The 15941-nt window shown below is 57.9% G+C and overlaps 1 protein-coding gene across 4 annotated transcripts; it reads right to left on the bottom strand.

Moving 5' to 3' along the window:
- On the bottom strand, nucleotides 6596–12821 carry CTDSP1 (CTD small phosphatase 1). Of its 4 annotated transcripts, none has more exons than XM_021076470.1 (7): nucleotides 12408–12816; nucleotides 10903–11051; nucleotides 10468–10572; nucleotides 10286–10342; nucleotides 9341–9433; nucleotides 9036–9221; nucleotides 6596–8287 (listed from the first exon to the last, which is right to left on the bottom strand). In XM_021076470.1, the coding sequence occupies exons 1-7, from the start codon at nucleotides 12472–12474 to the stop codon at nucleotides 8159–8161; spliced, it is 786 nt and encodes a 261-aa protein (XP_020932129.1). In that variant the 5' UTR covers nucleotides 12475–12816; the 3' UTR covers nucleotides 6596–8158. The 4 variants fall into 4 exon arrangements, with proteins under 4 accessions (XP_020932129.1, XP_020932131.1, XP_020932132.1 ...); XM_021076472.1 differs by having other exon boundaries at nucleotides 10468–10569; nucleotides 12408–12805; XM_021076473.1 differs by lacking the exon at nucleotides 10286–10342 and having other exon boundaries at nucleotides 12408–12821.

The following is a 15941-nucleotide window of genomic DNA, read 5'->3' as shown; positions in this document are numbered from 1 at the left end:
GAGAGAGAGAGAGAGAGAGAGAGAATGGGTGAGGGGGTGGGGAGGCAGGTGCCAGCCTGGTCCCTGGGAGCCAGGAGCCCAGCGACTGCCTGACGCCCAGAGCCCATGCGCCCCACCCATGGCACCCGAGAGAGCCCCGGAGGGTGCGATGTGTTTCTGCCCAGGACCCAGGCCCCCCGCTGCAGGTGAACGGCACCTGCCAGGAAAGGCGGGGCGCCTGGACCCTTTCTCCTCCCAACCCAGAGGAGCGGGCTCCAGAGTCCTCCCTCCTTCCTTGGGGGAGTGGCCCTGGGGTGGGGAAGCCCTGGACCCAGGGGTGCAGGGCCAGGGGTTCAGACTTAGGGCCCCTCCAAACAGATGGGACCCTAGCGCCCCTGGCGGTCACTCGCTCAGAGGGGGCGCAATGCTTTTCTTGTCCCTCCTTCAGGGGCATTGGCTCCACCTGGAGTTTTTATGAGCTGCCATAAACCGGTGCGTTTGGACTCTGCTCCGCTGCTCGCTCTCAGAAGCCACGGCTTCATTTCTGAACCCTGATCCCAGGGGGCTTCTCACTCAGGACGGGAAAGGGGCACATCTTCTCCTGACTGCTGCTTCTCCTGACCACTTCTTCCTGAGAGCTCTAGAGACCCCGGGTACTTAGGTGTGCACATGTGTGTGCAGCCACGTATGTGGGAGCTCACGCACTGTCTGGTAAGAAGAGTAAACACACTGCAGGTGCTACTTTAAAAAAATTTTTAAACATTTATTTATTTAGGCCTCACCTGTGACATGTGGAAGTTCCCAGGGCCAGGGATCAAACCTGAGCCAGAATCTGGCATTGTCACGGAAGCGGCTCAGGTCACTGCTGAGGTGTGGGTTCGACTCCTAGCCCAGGAACTTCCACGTGCTGCAGACATGGCCAAAGAAATAAAGTATAAATAGTAGTATAATAGTTTAATGATAAATATACATGGACTCAAGAATTGACACTTGCCATATACATATAGGCAAGTATTATGTATGTATAACACTTGCTTACATATTACATATAAGAAGTAGGACGTTACTTCAGCTCAAAATATTTGTTGCATATCTCCTAAGAACGAGGACAATCTCCTTCACAACTGTAACACGAGTGTCACAACTGAGAAAATTAACAATTATTTTTGGGGAGTTCCTGTCATGGCTCAGTGGTTAATGAATCTGACTAGGAACTACGAGGTTGCGGGTTTGATCCCTGGCCTCGCTCAGGGGGTTAAGGGTCTGCTGTTACTGTGAGCTGTTGGGTAGGTTGCAGATGTGGCTCAGATCCCACGTTGCTGTGGCTGTGGTGTAGGCCGGCAACAACAGCTCTGATTCAACCCCTAGCCTGGGAACCTCCATGTGCCGCGGGTGTAGCCCTAGAAAAGACAAACAAACCAACAATTATTTTTAATATCATCTTCTATCCAATCCACAGTCAAATTTCTCCAGTTCTTCCCAGGAGGACTGTAACAGCTGGTTTCATTGATTCTTGATCAAATTAAGATCATGCATTTCATTTGCCTGCTATGTCTCTTCAGTGTTTTTGTTTGTTTGTTTGCCCCACCCTCAGGCTAGGGATCAAATCTGAGCCACCACTGGGGTAAGGCCACTGGATCCTTAACCTGGAGAACCCCGCAGTGGAAGTCCCTCTGCAGTATCTTTTACATTTAATATACTTGCCCCAATTTTTTCTAAAACACTTACTTACCTGAGTCAAGAATTTGTCTCTTTGTTTGTGTATGACAACTGTTCCTCTTCCTCTTCTATTTCCCACAAACTGAAAATACCTTTAAACCCTTGGTTAAGTTCTGGTTAAACAATTTTTTTTCAAAAATATTTGACAAAGGCCAGTGTTTCTCCAACTGTAATAGCTTAAGAATCACTGGGGAGGAGCTCCTATTGTGGCTCAGTGGTAATGAACCAGACTAGTATCCATGAGGATGTGGATTTGATCTCTAGCTTCACTCAGTGGGTTAAGGACCTGGTGTTGCTGTGAGCTGTGGTGTAAGTCCAAGATGTGGCTCAGATCCTGAGATGCTGTGGCTGCAGATCCGATTTGACCCCTAGCCTGGGAACTTCCATATGCTGGGGGAGTACAGCCCTAAAAAGAGAAGAAGAAGAAGAAAAAAAAAAAAGAAAAAGAATCACTGGGGGAATCTATCTGAAATGCAGACTCTGATTCCATGGATCTGGGGTGGGGCCTGAGACTCTACATCATTAGAGTTCCCATGTGGTACTAATATGCCAGCCCAGGAACCACATTTTTTTTTTTTTTTTTGCTTTTTTTTAGGCAGTACCTGTGGCATATGGAAGTTCTCAGGCTATGGGTCGAATATGAGCTGCAGCTGCCAGGCTACACCACAGCCACAGCCACATCCACACCAGATCTGAGCCACATCTGCAACCTACACCACAGCTCGCGGCAACACCAGATTCTTAACCCACTGAGAGAGGCCAGGGATTGAACCTGCATCCTCATGGATACTAGTCGGGTTTTTAAGCTGCTGAGCCACAACAGGAACTCCCCCGGAGATCACACTTTGAGCAGCATGGTCAAAGGTGTTGCTGTGTACTTCACACTGCCTGGCATCAGGTATATAATGTCAAGTTATCTCATCATGAATGATGTGAAGTTTGATCCCTTAATTAAGAGGGTGGTTGCTAGCTATTGCCCCTATAAAGGCACTTTTCCCCCTTTGCAATTAGAAGTGATCTTAGGGCACTGGCAGAAAAGAATTTTTTAAATTATCTATCACTTTCTACTTCTCCTTTTGTAATATTGATTGTGTAATTCCTTTGCGAATGTCTGCTTTTTCCAGTGTTTGTTTTGCTCACTACATACCCTAGTGCCTGGGACAGAGTAGGCATGCAATGATTCTTTGAAGGAAAGAAATGGAATTTGTGATTTCTATCTTTGGTAATATATTTAGAAAACTGACTGTTTCAGCTTTCTGTGGGGTTTTATTTGGCCACGCCTGCGGCATGGGGAAGTTCCCAGGGCAGAGAGCAAACCTGTACCACAGCTGTGACCCAAGCCACAGCAGTGATAACGCTGGATGCTTAACCCACTGAGTCACTAGAGGATGCCTCATTTTTTTTTTTTTTAAATCACTATATAGTATTCTCTGGTATAGACAGAGCAACATTTATTTAACCAGTCCCTTACTGATGGATACTGAGGCTATATCAGGTGTTTTGCTATTACCAACAAGGATGCAATTAATACTTATACATACAAGGTTTTGGAGTTCCCATCGTGGCTCAGTGGTGACAGACCTGACTAGTATCCATGAGACTCAGGTTCGATCCTTGACCTTGCTTCTGGGTTAAGGATCCGGCACTGCTGTGGGCTGTGGTGTAAGCTGGTGGCTGCAGTTCCGATTCAATTCAACCCTTAGCCTGGGAACCTCCATGTGCCGCAAGTGTGGCCCTAAAAAGACAAAAACCAAAAATACCTATACATACAAGGTTTTATATATATATATATGTATATGTACATTTAATCTACCACATAAATTCCTAAAAGTGTAATTGCTAGATCAAAACGTATCTGCGTTCAAAAAAACATATGTATATGCATATATACATATACACATGTGTGTGTGGATACACACACACACACACACACATATTTTCACCTCCCCACAGAGCTCCAGGGCCAGACATCGGATCCGAGCCACAGCTACAAACTAAGCCACAGTTATGGCAACACTGGATCCTTAACCCACTGGGCAGGGCTGGGGATTGAACCCGTGTCCCAGTGCTCCCAAGACGTTGCCGATCCCATTGCACCACAGAGGGAACTCTTAAAAAATATTTTTCATTTTTATTTTCTTTTTAAGGCCACACCCACAGCATATGGAAGTTCCTGGGCTAGGGGTCAAATCAGAGTTGCAGCTGCCAGCCTACACCATAGCCACAGCAATGTCAGATCCAGGTCACAGCTCGTGGCAATGCCAGCCAGATCCTTACCCCACTGAGCAAGGCCAGAGATCAAACCCACATCCTCATGGACATTATGTCTGGTTCTTAACCCACTGAGCCACAACAGGAACCTCCCAAAATATTGTCGATAGATATAGTCAAATCATTCTCCAAAGAGGTCTCACCAGCTTACACTCCTGCCAGCAGTGCTGGACCAGGTGCCTGCTCCTTCTGTTCTGTGTATAACAAGCAAATAATGCACAACTAAGAACCACACCAGGGAAAAAAAAAAAAAAAAAGAACCACACCAGGGTCCCTTAGAGACACTTTCACAGAGTATATCTCCAAAGCCAGAATTCAGGTCCCCCCCTCCCCTCCCCCTCCCTCCTCTCCCCTTCCCTCTCCCTCCCCTCCCCTCCCCTCTCCTCTCTCCTCCCCTCCCCGCCCACCTGTGCCCCCAGAGTCAACCAGCCACAGCTTCCTGCCAAGTTCACCTCCTATTCACATCCTTCCCTTCATTCTTCACTCTGCCTCTGCCCCAGTTCAAGTCTTCATCCTCTCTCTTTGGAACCACAGCTGTGGGTTCCCCAGAGGGAGAGTCTTATGTCTCCATATCTCAGATTTAGCCTCCAATATGGGGCTACCAGTTTTGGGGCTGCCCCTCTCCAGTTCAGTGTTCCCTGAGGTCCCTTAATGGCACCCGGTGCTTCCAAGAAAAAGGCCACGCCCTTGGTCTGGTTACAGAGCTTTCTTATCTCACCCTCACTTTTGGGCAGCGTCATTTCCCATCATTTCCCATCCTTCCCCTCTCCGTAAGGCGCCTGCCCCACCCCCCAGCTTCCTTTACCGGTGCACAGACCACCTTCACCAGAACGATGCCTCCCTCCCCAACTCCTCCCTCGGAAAGCACTTCCAGTCCCTCCCACGGCGACCCTGGGGTATTAGGTGTCCGCCTGTTGCTCCCCATCCTCCTGCTGTTTCGTTGCACTGCATTTGCAGCGGTTCAGGTTTAAACAGTCTCTTCAGATGTCTTTCTCGGCACTAAGGTGTGAGTTCCTTGCGAGCAGAGGCACAGCCTAGTCATGGTGTGTCCCCGGTCCTGGCACCGCGCCTGGCACACAGTAAACACAGATACATGTGGCTGCCTTAAACTCTGCGGGTGAAGGGTGTGGGCGGGATAGGTGGAGCTGGCTGCGATCTCATTCAAAGTTGGGAGCTGTAGTGACTCTTTGTGTCCGGCCCTCTGGGATGCAAATCTGGGGGGACTCGTGTTTGCATGGAGAGCAGGAAATACAGCAGCACCCCGCGGAGGGCCTGGGCAGAGGCAGGGAGGGCTGGATAGGTACCCTGCCACAGGCTCTCGGGCTTCAGCTCTTACTGGGACTGGAGCTGATGGCGCGGAGGGTGGGTGCTGCGGGTTCCCTTCCCTGGTGGATGCTTTCCGGCACTTTTCTACCAGTGAGAAGTAGAGGGGAGGGGGCGGGAGCGGGCGGCGGTCACCCGTTCTGCAGATCCCCTTAGAGACTTGGGGGGCAGATCAGCATCTGGGACACCAGGAGGCAGCCTTGAGGCTGGGTTCACAAGGTAAGGGGATGAGGGTGTTGGAGGGGTGGAGCTGGGGCGGTGGGAGGGGAGTAAGGTGAATAGGGGTCCATCTCCGGACCGGGGGAGGGCAGATCTCTCTCCCCGCTACGTTTGTTGAAGGGGAGCCAGAAGCTACCCACCCCAAAGAGGAGGGTGAATAACCCGCCCTCCTCTTTCCAGACCCCGGGAGCGGGGGAGAGGGCCGGGTATGTGAGCCGTGGGCTGTTGGAGGCGGGCCGGAGAGGGAGGCCGGGCGTGGGAGAGCTTGGGCGTCCGCGAGGACAGAGCGCCCTCTAGTGGTCACCGTGGGAAGCGGGAGAGGGCGGGCCGCGAGGGCACTTCCTGCCAGGGCCTGGGGCTGCCCAGTTTTGTAAAGGAAGTGCTGCCAGGGCCGGAGGGGCGGGAGCAGGAAGTGGGCCGGAGGCTCGAGCAAGGGTGCGGCCCGCGGGTAGTGAGAGGCCGCGGCCGGGGCGCGTGGGGGGAGGGGTGCGGAGGTGAACGAGACCGAGATCGAGACCGCGTCCCCACCCATCCTCGCCGGAGCCCCGACGCCGCAGCCCGCGACGCCTCCGCGGGCTCGGGGTCGGCCGCTTTCAAAGTTCTTCCGCTTGGAGCTGAACTTCCCTCTAACTCGCCCCCCCCCCGCCCCGCTCCACCCTCTGGGGCCTCTGGAGCCGCTCCCCTCGGCTCGGGGCGGAGACCACACCCCTCCTGTCTCCAAATACCTTCCAGGGGCCTCTCCTAGGGACGCCTTTCTGCTTGGCTTAGGGCTAATATTATCGAGTCCTCCTTGTGCAGGCATTTAATCAATTCTGCAAAAAGGGCCTGTGTCCATTTTGCAAATCAGATAAATTAGGTAACTGAGGCTAAGCGAGGTAGAAGAATTAACAGTACAGCCCAATGCGCTCAGATCCATTCCAAGCTTGCATCTTCACACTTGAAGCCCCAGGTGGGGTTAGGGCCTCCCCTCAGCCACTCCTATCCCGGTCCCCCGAAAAGGTTTGCTGAAGCAGGGCGTGGCCTCATGGGACTCCCTGCCCTTAAACGGCCGCACCCCACCCCGCAATAACCACAGAGTCAGGATGGGGGGGGGTCTGGCAGTCTCTTTAGTTCTCATCGCACTGTGGGGTTGTCCAATACAGAGAAGGCACTTAAATCGTAGGGTTACCTGATTCACACCAACCATGTCCTCCCTCCCAGAGGGGGAGTGGGGGACTCCACTTGACATCCCCCTTGGCACTCGTAGTGGGTCCCCTTAACCGTTATGCCCTGGGGAGAGCCCAAGGCCTTGACCCTCAGACTCAGCATTCGGGGTAGGCATTCCAGATAAAGGAGTCAGGGCTGGAAGGCAGGACGTCCTGGGAACTGCCCCCAGCCAGCCGGGGGGGGGGGGGGGGGGGGGGGGGGGGGAGGCAGAGGGCTGCAGGGGTGGGTTGGCACAGGGGAGGGGGACAGCTTGGCCAGGCTTCCTGGAGACCCCCAAACCCCATAAGAAGGGTCCCACCTCCTACAGATCCCCGAAAGGCACCAGTGAAGTACAGGGTGGGTGGGGTAGGCATCGTTTAGGTGGTGCTCAGTCTTCCCCCCACACTTGGCTGGTGGGCCTGGCACAGCACTGGGCACAGAGAAGGTGCTCAATAAATGCTTTTTGAATGAATGAACACAGCGAAGAGAGTGTGAGGGACAAAGGTCAGGGCCTGGGGCCCCTTGGCCCAGCCTGTTGCATTCAGAGAATAGCAGTTTAAAAAAGGTAAAAATCCTTTCCCTCCTCCCCCCAATTTATGGGCCCAGGAAAGGGGTGAGGGAGGGGGGTCTCTACCCCAACCCTTCCCTCTCCCCTTCCCCTAAAAATCTATATACACATATACATATTTATATGGCACCACAAAGGGGTCCTTTCCTTCGTATGCCCCCACACTTGGAGCCAGGGGTGTCAAGCCCCAGGGCTTCAGCGGGGTCAGGGCAGACAGGAGAGGCTGGAGCTCGGCCATGTAGGAAGTAGCCCCTCAGGTGCTGATGAGCCCAGAGAAGCTGATTCCCGGGGTCCTAACAGACTAGAACCCTGCTCCCTTCACAAGGGGTGAGGGATCTCTCTTGGGCAGACTGGTGGGGGCGTGGCCATCTCAAGGGAGGGAGGAGGTGGGGAGACACGGTCCGACCCCCACCAGCCTCGATTGCAGCAACCTGAAGGCTTTACCAGGCATGAACTGACCCGGATTGTGGCCCTGGGAAAACCAGGCAGGGAAGAGGGCTCTCGGAAAGGCACTTGGTATCCACAGTTCCCAGGCTGGGGGCCCAAGGCGTGGGGCAGCAAAACCTTGCTCCTCCCCCAGGCAGGATCAGAAGGGGCCGAGGGGCCCAGTTTGGCAGCAAAGAAACACGGTGGTCAGAGAGAGGGAGAGAAGAGAGGGAGCGTGGCACACAGGGCCCCAGAGGTCCCCCAAGAAGGAGGAGGAGGTTCTAAGGCACTGACACAGGGACCCAGGGACTTGTCACCCTTGGTGCAGCCTGGGGCCCCCTCCACAGCCTGGCCAGGCTGGCGGGGGCGATGCCCACTTCCCCATGGCGCTGAGTGTTCTTAAGGAAGAGTCCACGTATGAGGGGTGCGGGTATAGTCAGGGGCAGGTCCTGGCCCCGTGGCGCCTCACTAGCTGCCGGGCCGAGGCTGCCTGAGCACTGAGTACACGTCATCCACGCGGCTGAGCTGCTCGAAGAAGGGCAGGAGGTCGTGGAGCTCCGTGTCACTCATGTTGTCAAACCACGAGGCTACTGGTACCTGGGCAGATGGGTGCAGGGTGGTGAGGGGGGCATCCATTCCCTGGACACGGAATGCCCAGATGAGCCCTGAGCAACCAGTGCTCAGTGGGCCACCTCCTGGAAGCCCCTTACCCACAGTTTTCAGACATTCTGACAGCAGCCCCCAGGAAGTTGCATTTACCCATAGGTCAAAGCAAAAGTTTTCGAGAGCCCTTCTTTGTCTTCCTAGGTGCAAAGCACTCAGATATCTCCTGTTCTGTTTCATTCATTTAAAAAAAAAAAAAAAAAATTCCAGAGTTCCTGCTGTGCCGCAACAGGATCGGCAGTGTCTCGGGAGCGCTGGGACTCCGCTTCCAGCCCCAGCCCGGCACAGTGGGTTAAGGATCTGGCATTGCCATAGCTTCGGCTTAGGTTGAGACTGCGGCCCGGATCTGATCTCTGGCCCAGGACCTCCGTGTGCCGCAGGACGGCCAATAAAGAGAAAAAAGAAAAAAAAAAAAAAATCCCATCCAGGACCCACTAAGTTATTTCTGTCACCCACCAACAGTTCACAACTGGCAGGAAGAAAAATGGACCCGAGCCCATGGCAGGTGCCCTGGATACGCAGGCAAAGTGAGCTGAGTGATTGATAAAGGATGAGGGGCAGCAGCAGGCGGACAAGGCGAGCAGGCAGCAGGTAGGGGTCGCTGAGAAGAGGAAAGAGGGAGAACTGGGACGGCAGCAGACCCAGCAGGGGCCCCTCTCCCCGTTCTGCCCGGCGCACTCACGGCGTTATCTGGATGGAAGACATAGGAGGCGGGCGAGTTGTCCAGGATGAGCACCCGCCGAAGGTCTCGGCCCAGCCGGCTCAGGTCCTTCACGTAGTTCCCCCGGTGGAAGACGCATGACTCTCGAAACAGCCGCGCCCGGAAGGCCCCCCACTTGTCCAGCAGGTCAGCTACTGGGTCTGCGTACTGGGGGGTGGGAGGTGGGTTATCCAGGGACCCAGAGGTCGCATGCACGCTGGAGGCAGATAAGAAGCAGAGGTGCCCCAGGAACCCCTGGCGGGGGCGGGGCAGGGGCAGTGGCTCACCTTGGCAAGGCTGGCGGTGAACAGCACACATTCGAAGAGCTCACCCATCCGCTGCAGGAACTCGTCAACGTGGGGCCGCTTCAGCACATAGACCTGGGGGGTGGGCCGGTGAGGGGACTGCTGGCCCATGGGCCAGGGTGGGGCAGGGCGGCTGGGGGCTGGCAGGGAGTGGGTGGAGGAGGCAGAGGCGCACAGGAGGGAGGCTGGTCCCAGGGCCTGTAGGCTCCACTTGGCCAGCCACCCCAACCACCACTGAGGAGACCACCCACCACCCCAGAAGAGGGTCAAGCTGAACCTCTGACTCCTGGCTTCGGCCCGACCTCAAAGGGAACAACTCCTTTCTTTCTTTTTTTTTTTTTTTTTTCATTTTAGGGACACACCCAGCGGCACATGGAGGTTCCCAGGCTAGGGGTCTGTCTGCAACCTGCACCACAGCTCACAGCAACACCAGATCCTTAACCCACTGAGCGATGCCAGGGAGGATCGAACCCGTGTCCTCAGGAATGCTAGTCAGATTCGCTAACCGCTGAGCCAGGATGGCAACTCCTCAAAGGGAATACCTAATTTCCAGTCCCTTCCTCCACCGTGACCTCAGCCAGATGTGGGGGCCGGGGGCCACTCCCTCACCCCAAGGCAGCAGGGCACCGGCCCCCGAGCCAAGTAATGGAGAACAGGCTGGACAGCACACAACCTATCCTGAATTACTTGAACTGGGTCCCGGGCAGGGCAGGGTGGGGCGAGGGGGCGCCGAGGAGGATTCCCCACTCCCTGCAGGCCTTGAGTCGGGCCGCCAAGTCTCCTTGAGCAAGTCTCACACCCTCTCTGGGCCTCTGACATTCCACATCTATCCAAGTCCCATGTGGGGCTCTCGGGACTGGTGGGAGGAGCCTGGGGTCTGAAGACAGATGCCAAGTCTATCACCCCCCCCCATGCCCAGCCCCTCACCTGGTGGACCACCCCATCGATCTCCACAGGGATGATGAAGTCGGCATTGTTCACTGGCTGTGGGAGGGGGGGTGGGGAGGAAGAGCTGCTGGAGCTGAGGCATGGCCCGCGGAGACCGCCCTCCCAGGCCAGAGCTGGCACCCTCAGAGACCCGGGGCTGAGGGCTGCTAGGCAGGGCCCACCTTGAAGGAGCTGTGCACCAGCGTCTCATCCAGGTCGATGACCACGCAGATCTTGTCCGAGTCCTGGGCCTTGGCCTCGGGGAGCAGGTACTGGACGGGGCTCTGCTGTGGGGATGGGCGGGGCTGGCTGCGGGCACCTCTCTCAAGCCCTGGTCATTTTTCCTACACAGCTCTTCCCTCCCCCAGCCCTGTACCTGGTGAACCTTCCAGGACAGAGAGGAAGAGACCACCCCCTCCCCAGCTTGGCCCCTGCCAACTATTCCCTTCTCTGGGCATTCAGGGCTGGGAAGGCCTGGGAAGCTGGAGCGCTTGAGGCAGGGAGGGGCTCCCCCCTGCTTCCCGGCCTAAGAGTGGGTCCCAAAGCATCCCCTTCCCCTAAACCCCCTGATGGCTGAGCCCAGGTGCCCCTGTAACCCCCACCCGGCCACCACGCACCTTGGGGACGGCACCATTCTCCTCCACCAGCAGAGGCGCCCCGCTGTGGGCAGGCAGGGCCTCCCCATCGTCCCGGCAGACGCAGCAGAAAAGTGAGTGGAGGATGCCCCGACTCCGGGGCTTCTGGGAAGCTGTAGACTTCTGGTCACCTGAAGCAGGGAGGCCCAAGAGGGGGTGTGCACACTGACTGGCCTGCAGAGGTGTGCGTCTGTGCCCAGATGTGGGGCTCTGGGCTGAGGGGTTCTGGCCGTGCCCCCTTCATTCAGGGAGACACGCTAAGGTGGCATCCTGACAGTCTTGGCTCGGGGCCACCCCTCGGCTCCCCACAAGTTCTTCTAGTGTGGGTACGAAGTCACCCACATTAGACAGGGGGCTGGCTGGAGGCGGGCGCTGAGGGCACTTTCTCTTCCTAAGGCTCCATCACTGATGAGGGATCAGCCCACTGGGGACACCTCTTGACACCCACTGCTCTGTTGGGCCCCTGCCAAAGAGGGCTGGGGTCTGGGGCCCTGCGGCCCACAACAGCCCTCCGTCCCCTTCTCCGCCTCTGGAGGTCCAAAGTCCTCTCTGAGGCTGGGCCCAGAGGCAGGGAGCAGGGGCCTGGGCCAGTGTCCTGCGGTCATCTGCTGGCCCCGCCTCCTCCACCCCCGCACGGACCTCCAACCATGATCCGCCCACCCTCCAAGCGCCCCTCCACCCGGGCCCCCTGCCCCTGAGGGGTGCGAGGCCCCCCAGAGGTGGCAGGATCTTCCTAGCCTCTGAAGTCATCACCCGGACAGGGAGGAGCAGACCCCTCAGCTCAGACCCGTCAGCCCTGGGAAGCCCGGCCGAGATGGGCGGCTTCCCGGGTCGGTAGTGTGGGCATAGGCCTGGCGCCCACCGGCCTGAAGCCGGGGCACCGCGTGCACTGTCACGACGCTCGGGTCTCCCGGCGGGCGCGCTGGGGACCCTTAGAAGTGGTTACCCCTCTCTGGAGCCTCTGAGAGGCTCGGCGCCTCCACGCGGGGCGCGCAAGTTTGTGGGGAACGTGGCTGTGTGTTGGCGGGAGATGCAACCCACCCCAGTCCGCTGTCACCTCCGCGCCCCCTCCCGCCACCCGACTAGACCGCGGCCCAGAGGGGGCGGAGTCTCAGCTGGTGGCCTGAAGGCGCCCTCTTTTACCCCCCCCATCTCCCAGTCCCATTGGCGCCAACGCGGGGGTGGGGGGGGGGCGACTCTCCGGCACGGTGCACAGCCAGTCTAGGAGACCCGGAGGGCTCCCCTTCTCTACCCCTTCCTCAGTTTCCCCGACTAGAACAGACAGGAGTGCCCCAAAGGCGCCAGGCCCCGCCCCGCGCCTCAGAGCCTCCGCAAGTTCAAACACTCATCCCGCTCCCCCTCGGGTTGGAAGCTTCGGCCCCCGCCGAGGCGGGCGGCCGGGGTGGCGGTGGCGGCTGCCCGGGAAGGTCCCGGGCCCCTCCTTCCTGCGGTGCCCGGGCTGCAGCCCCCTCCGCGCGCCCCAGTACCTTTGCCCCGTAGCGGACTCCGCGCTTCCTCCTTGGTGATCTGAGTAATGACGGCCGAGCTGTCCATGGGGCCGGGCGCGCTCCGCTCCGGCCGGACTCTGGCCCGGGCGCCCGGCCTCCCCCCCGGCTCGGGCCGGAATCGGGGCGCGGGGGGGAGGGGAGGGGTGGGAGGGAGGGATCCCCGCGAGCTTCGGAGGGGAGGGGAGCCAGGTTCTAAGGGGGAGGGGGAGGGAGGGGGCGCGGAGGAAACTTTGTTACAACATGGAGTTTCCTCCCCGCGAGGCGGATGCAAACATGGAACCCGGGCGCCGTTTCAAGGCTCCCCCTTAAAAGGGCAACGGCTTCGGCGTGACCTGGACTCTGCTCGGGCTTTCAACACTTCAGGGGCCGGCGCGGCTCCGCGGGCTGGGAGGCGGGCCCGGCCGGGTTCCTGCCGCGCTCCAGGGGGCGTCGCCTCCCTTCCTGCCTCCCGCCCGCCCGCGGGGCCAAGCCTCTGCGGCTGCGTGGCAGGACCGGCAGCCGGCCCACAGTTCCCCGACTCTTGGCTGCCGGGGGCCAGGCCCCGCCCCCGCCCTGCCCTACCCTACCCTAGCCTACCCAATCGCCCACGCCCAGGAGTGCCCTAGGGCGGTGCGGCTCCTCCCCTGCACTCTCCGAGGGTCGCGGGCTGACAGCTTCTCGGTTTCCTCTTCTGGGAAATGGGAATTACACCATCTGGTCTATAAAGTGGGTCTTCTCTCCGACGGTCGTAAGGCTTATTTCGCAGGGATGTCGTGAGCGTGTAAAGGCTCTTTGCTACCTTCAGACGGCTGTGCAGATCCACACAGTTAAGCTCTTAACTGGGCTGTGACCGCGACTCACCGCAGTCTCTGGCTCCTTCCCCTAAACCCAGAGCTGTAGGGCGTGAAAATGCCAACTGCCTGCCCCGGGATTCCCTCAGCCGCCCCGCCACGTCCACTCCCCGTGCGCACTCCAGCTACCTGACTTTCCCGCCCGGAGCCAAGCGCCTCCACGCGCTTCAGGGCCTTTGTGCGTGCTGTTCCCTCTACGTGAAATGCACTTCCTCCCTCTCCGCATAGCCAAATCCCACGGACCTCGAAGAGGAAATGACACTCTCTCCAAGAGGCCTTCCTAGGTCCTCTACTCCCCAGCCGGCCACTCTGTGACTATTGAGGAAGGGGAAAATCGGACGGCGGCCCCCACGCATTGGTCAACCGTGGACTCAAGCCCTGCAGGCTCAATGCCTGACTATGGGCATCACAGTCATCAATTGTTTGGAGGACCTTGAACACACGTTCCGCCTGGGTCTGTGCAGACAGACCGGCAGGCGCGGGGCCAGCGTTTCCACGCAGATTCTTTACAAAGGAAACTCCCGTGTGGTGCGTGGTTAGGTCTGAGGGTGGTCTATCTTCTTTCTTTCTTTCTTTCTTTCTTTCTTTCTTTCTTTCTTTCTTTCTTTCTTTCTTTCTTTCTTTCTTTCTTTCTTTCTTTCTTTTTCTTTCTTTCTTTCTTTTCTTGTTTATTAAGATCCTTGCATTTGTCGTTATTACTTTTTGTTCACATTTTAAAAATACTAATATCGCCAAGCCTTGACAAACACGCCTCAGCACTTCCTTCCCCCGCGGGCCGCGGGGCGGGGCGGGGCAGGGCGGGCGCGTCCTGTCCCGTCCGGCCGCGGGGTGCGAGCGCGGCGCACGTCCTCCAGGCCCGGAGAAGGGGGGTGCGGAGGGGGCAGAGGCCCCGCGCGAGGGGCAGGACACGAGGGGAGCGGCGCTCGCCCGGAGACGTGCCAGCTTCGGGCTTGGGGACCAGGGCGAAGAAGACGTGGTCACGGGCTGTGAGCCCCGCCGCAGCTGGACTCCACGACTCCCCGTTCTGCTCTTACGCCGCCTGCACCGCTGTCATCATTGCATTTATTTAATGGCAACAACGGCCAATGTGCGGCGAGCGCTCAGTCTGGGTCCTGCTCTGGCCGGGCCCCCTAGTCTCCTTTACTCCTCAGAACAACCTCCTTCTTAACCCATTTTACAGATAAAGAAACTGAGCTCCGACAGGTGAGCGGTTTGACCCGCTCTCCAGCGAAGGCAGAGGAGGGATTCCGGGCGCCGAGCGGAGCCCCCTCCACTTCGGTCCAGCCCCGGGGCGGGGCCTCGGCTGTATCTGCGGATGCTCGGCCGGCGCTGACCCCAAAAGGAAATGTGCGGCCCAGGACTGAGTGAACCCCTGGCCCGAGGAGGGCGGCTCTTCTTCTTCCCCCTCTGTTTCTTTCTCTGTGACGGCTGGAACCTGGCCAACCGTCCCCTCGAGGTTCAGAAGAGCCGAGGCGGAGATAGGGCACTGGGCAGGACCGCTGCCCTTCTCTCGCTGTTCCCTTCACCACTCCCGCCCCTAACACGCCCCCTAGTCGTCCCCTGGTGCAGGCTTCTTTCCCAAGAGACCGTCCCTCCTCCAGACTCGGAGGCTCGTCGGGTGCATCTTCCGCTAGGGTGGGGTGGAGGCGGAGCGAGTCTGGACACCCGTGCGCGTGAAGTCGCGGGAGGGGGCGGGGACAGTGGCAGGTTGGAAGCGTTCTGTAGGGTGGGGCGGGTCCTTTGGGTTTCCTTGAGAGGAGGAGGAGTCTACCTACACCCAGCTGCCATCCCACTACCCTCCCTAACTGATGCAGCTGGGGGTGCCATACTCAAACAGTTTATCTTTATCCGATTCATCTGCTTGCACCCCAGGAGGAATGGTTATGAGGGGTGTCAGCTGAGAAACACCAGGACCCAGCCGGGTTCTGTCTGGCAGCTATGCACCAGTATCTTCTCAATCTGACACCTCAGTTTCCCCGTCTGCCTGCCGAAGAGGGTTGGTGAAGGTCCACCCCAGGCAAGTGGGTAGGGGGGATGCAGAGCAGAAAGGTAGATCGCCCTCCACCCAGGTCCCAAGGCAAGCCGAGGTGCACCTTCCACCAGGGCGGAGTGGATGCAGACTGAGACCAGTGCAGGGTGTGTGGGGACAGAGATGTTGAGGAAAATTTTGGGGAGACACAGGTATCAAGCCACTGCCAGCCTGAAGGGCTGATGGAGCATCTAGTTAGCTCTGAGCCTGAGGACTGTGGGGACCAGAAATAGGGGATGGGGTGTGGTGGGGGCTGCGGCCTGTGCGGAAATGACTGACCATGGCCTGACTTCATCACTAACCTCTTGCCCAGGCCCAGGCAGCCCCTTAGCTGGCTCTTTGGTCTCCTCCCCTCCTCATCTTCCTCTCCAATTTTAAGTTCCAGGTTTGACTGTTCATATGACCTGCCTGCCCACTCCTCTGGGGTTCCCCTCTCTGGAGCTCTAAGAACCCCCAAGAAGATTGCATGTCTCTCTTTTGCACATACGGACACTCCCAGCTCCTGGCATGCTCATCTCCCCCTGGATTGCTTGCCCTCTTCTTAGTCAGTTTTGAAAATCTTGTCCAGGCGTTACCTTCTCCTGGCCTTGCCTCAGTCTTTTGCAGGTTTGTGCCCCCCCTCCCCTTGTCCATCCCAAGGTTAGCAATTTGTTG

Source organism: Sus scrofa, chromosome 15 (genome assembly GCF_000003025.6).
Source record: "Sus scrofa isolate TJ Tabasco breed Duroc chromosome 15, Sscrofa11.1, whole genome shotgun sequence".
Lineage (NCBI taxonomy): Eukaryota > Metazoa > Chordata > Mammalia > Artiodactyla > Suidae > Sus > Sus scrofa.
The sequence above is the reverse complement of the archived record's forward strand: the minus strand, read 5'-3'. Positions and strand labels throughout refer to the sequence as shown.

Bases quoted from the DNA above. Each gene is read 5' to 3' on its own strand.
- CTDSP1 (XM_021076470.1), bottom strand. From the start codon at position 12,474: ATGGACAGCTCGGCCGTCATTACTCAGATCACCAAGGAGGAAGCGCGG. The intron at 11,052-12,407 runs GTACTGGGGCGC...TCCCTGCTTCAG, and splicing joins GAGTCCGCTACGGGGCAAAG to GTGACCAGAAGTCTACAGCT. The intron at 10,573-10,902 runs GTGCGTGGTGGC...CCATCCCCACAG, and splicing joins AGAATGGTGCCGTCCCCAAG to CAGAGCCCCGTCCAGTACCT.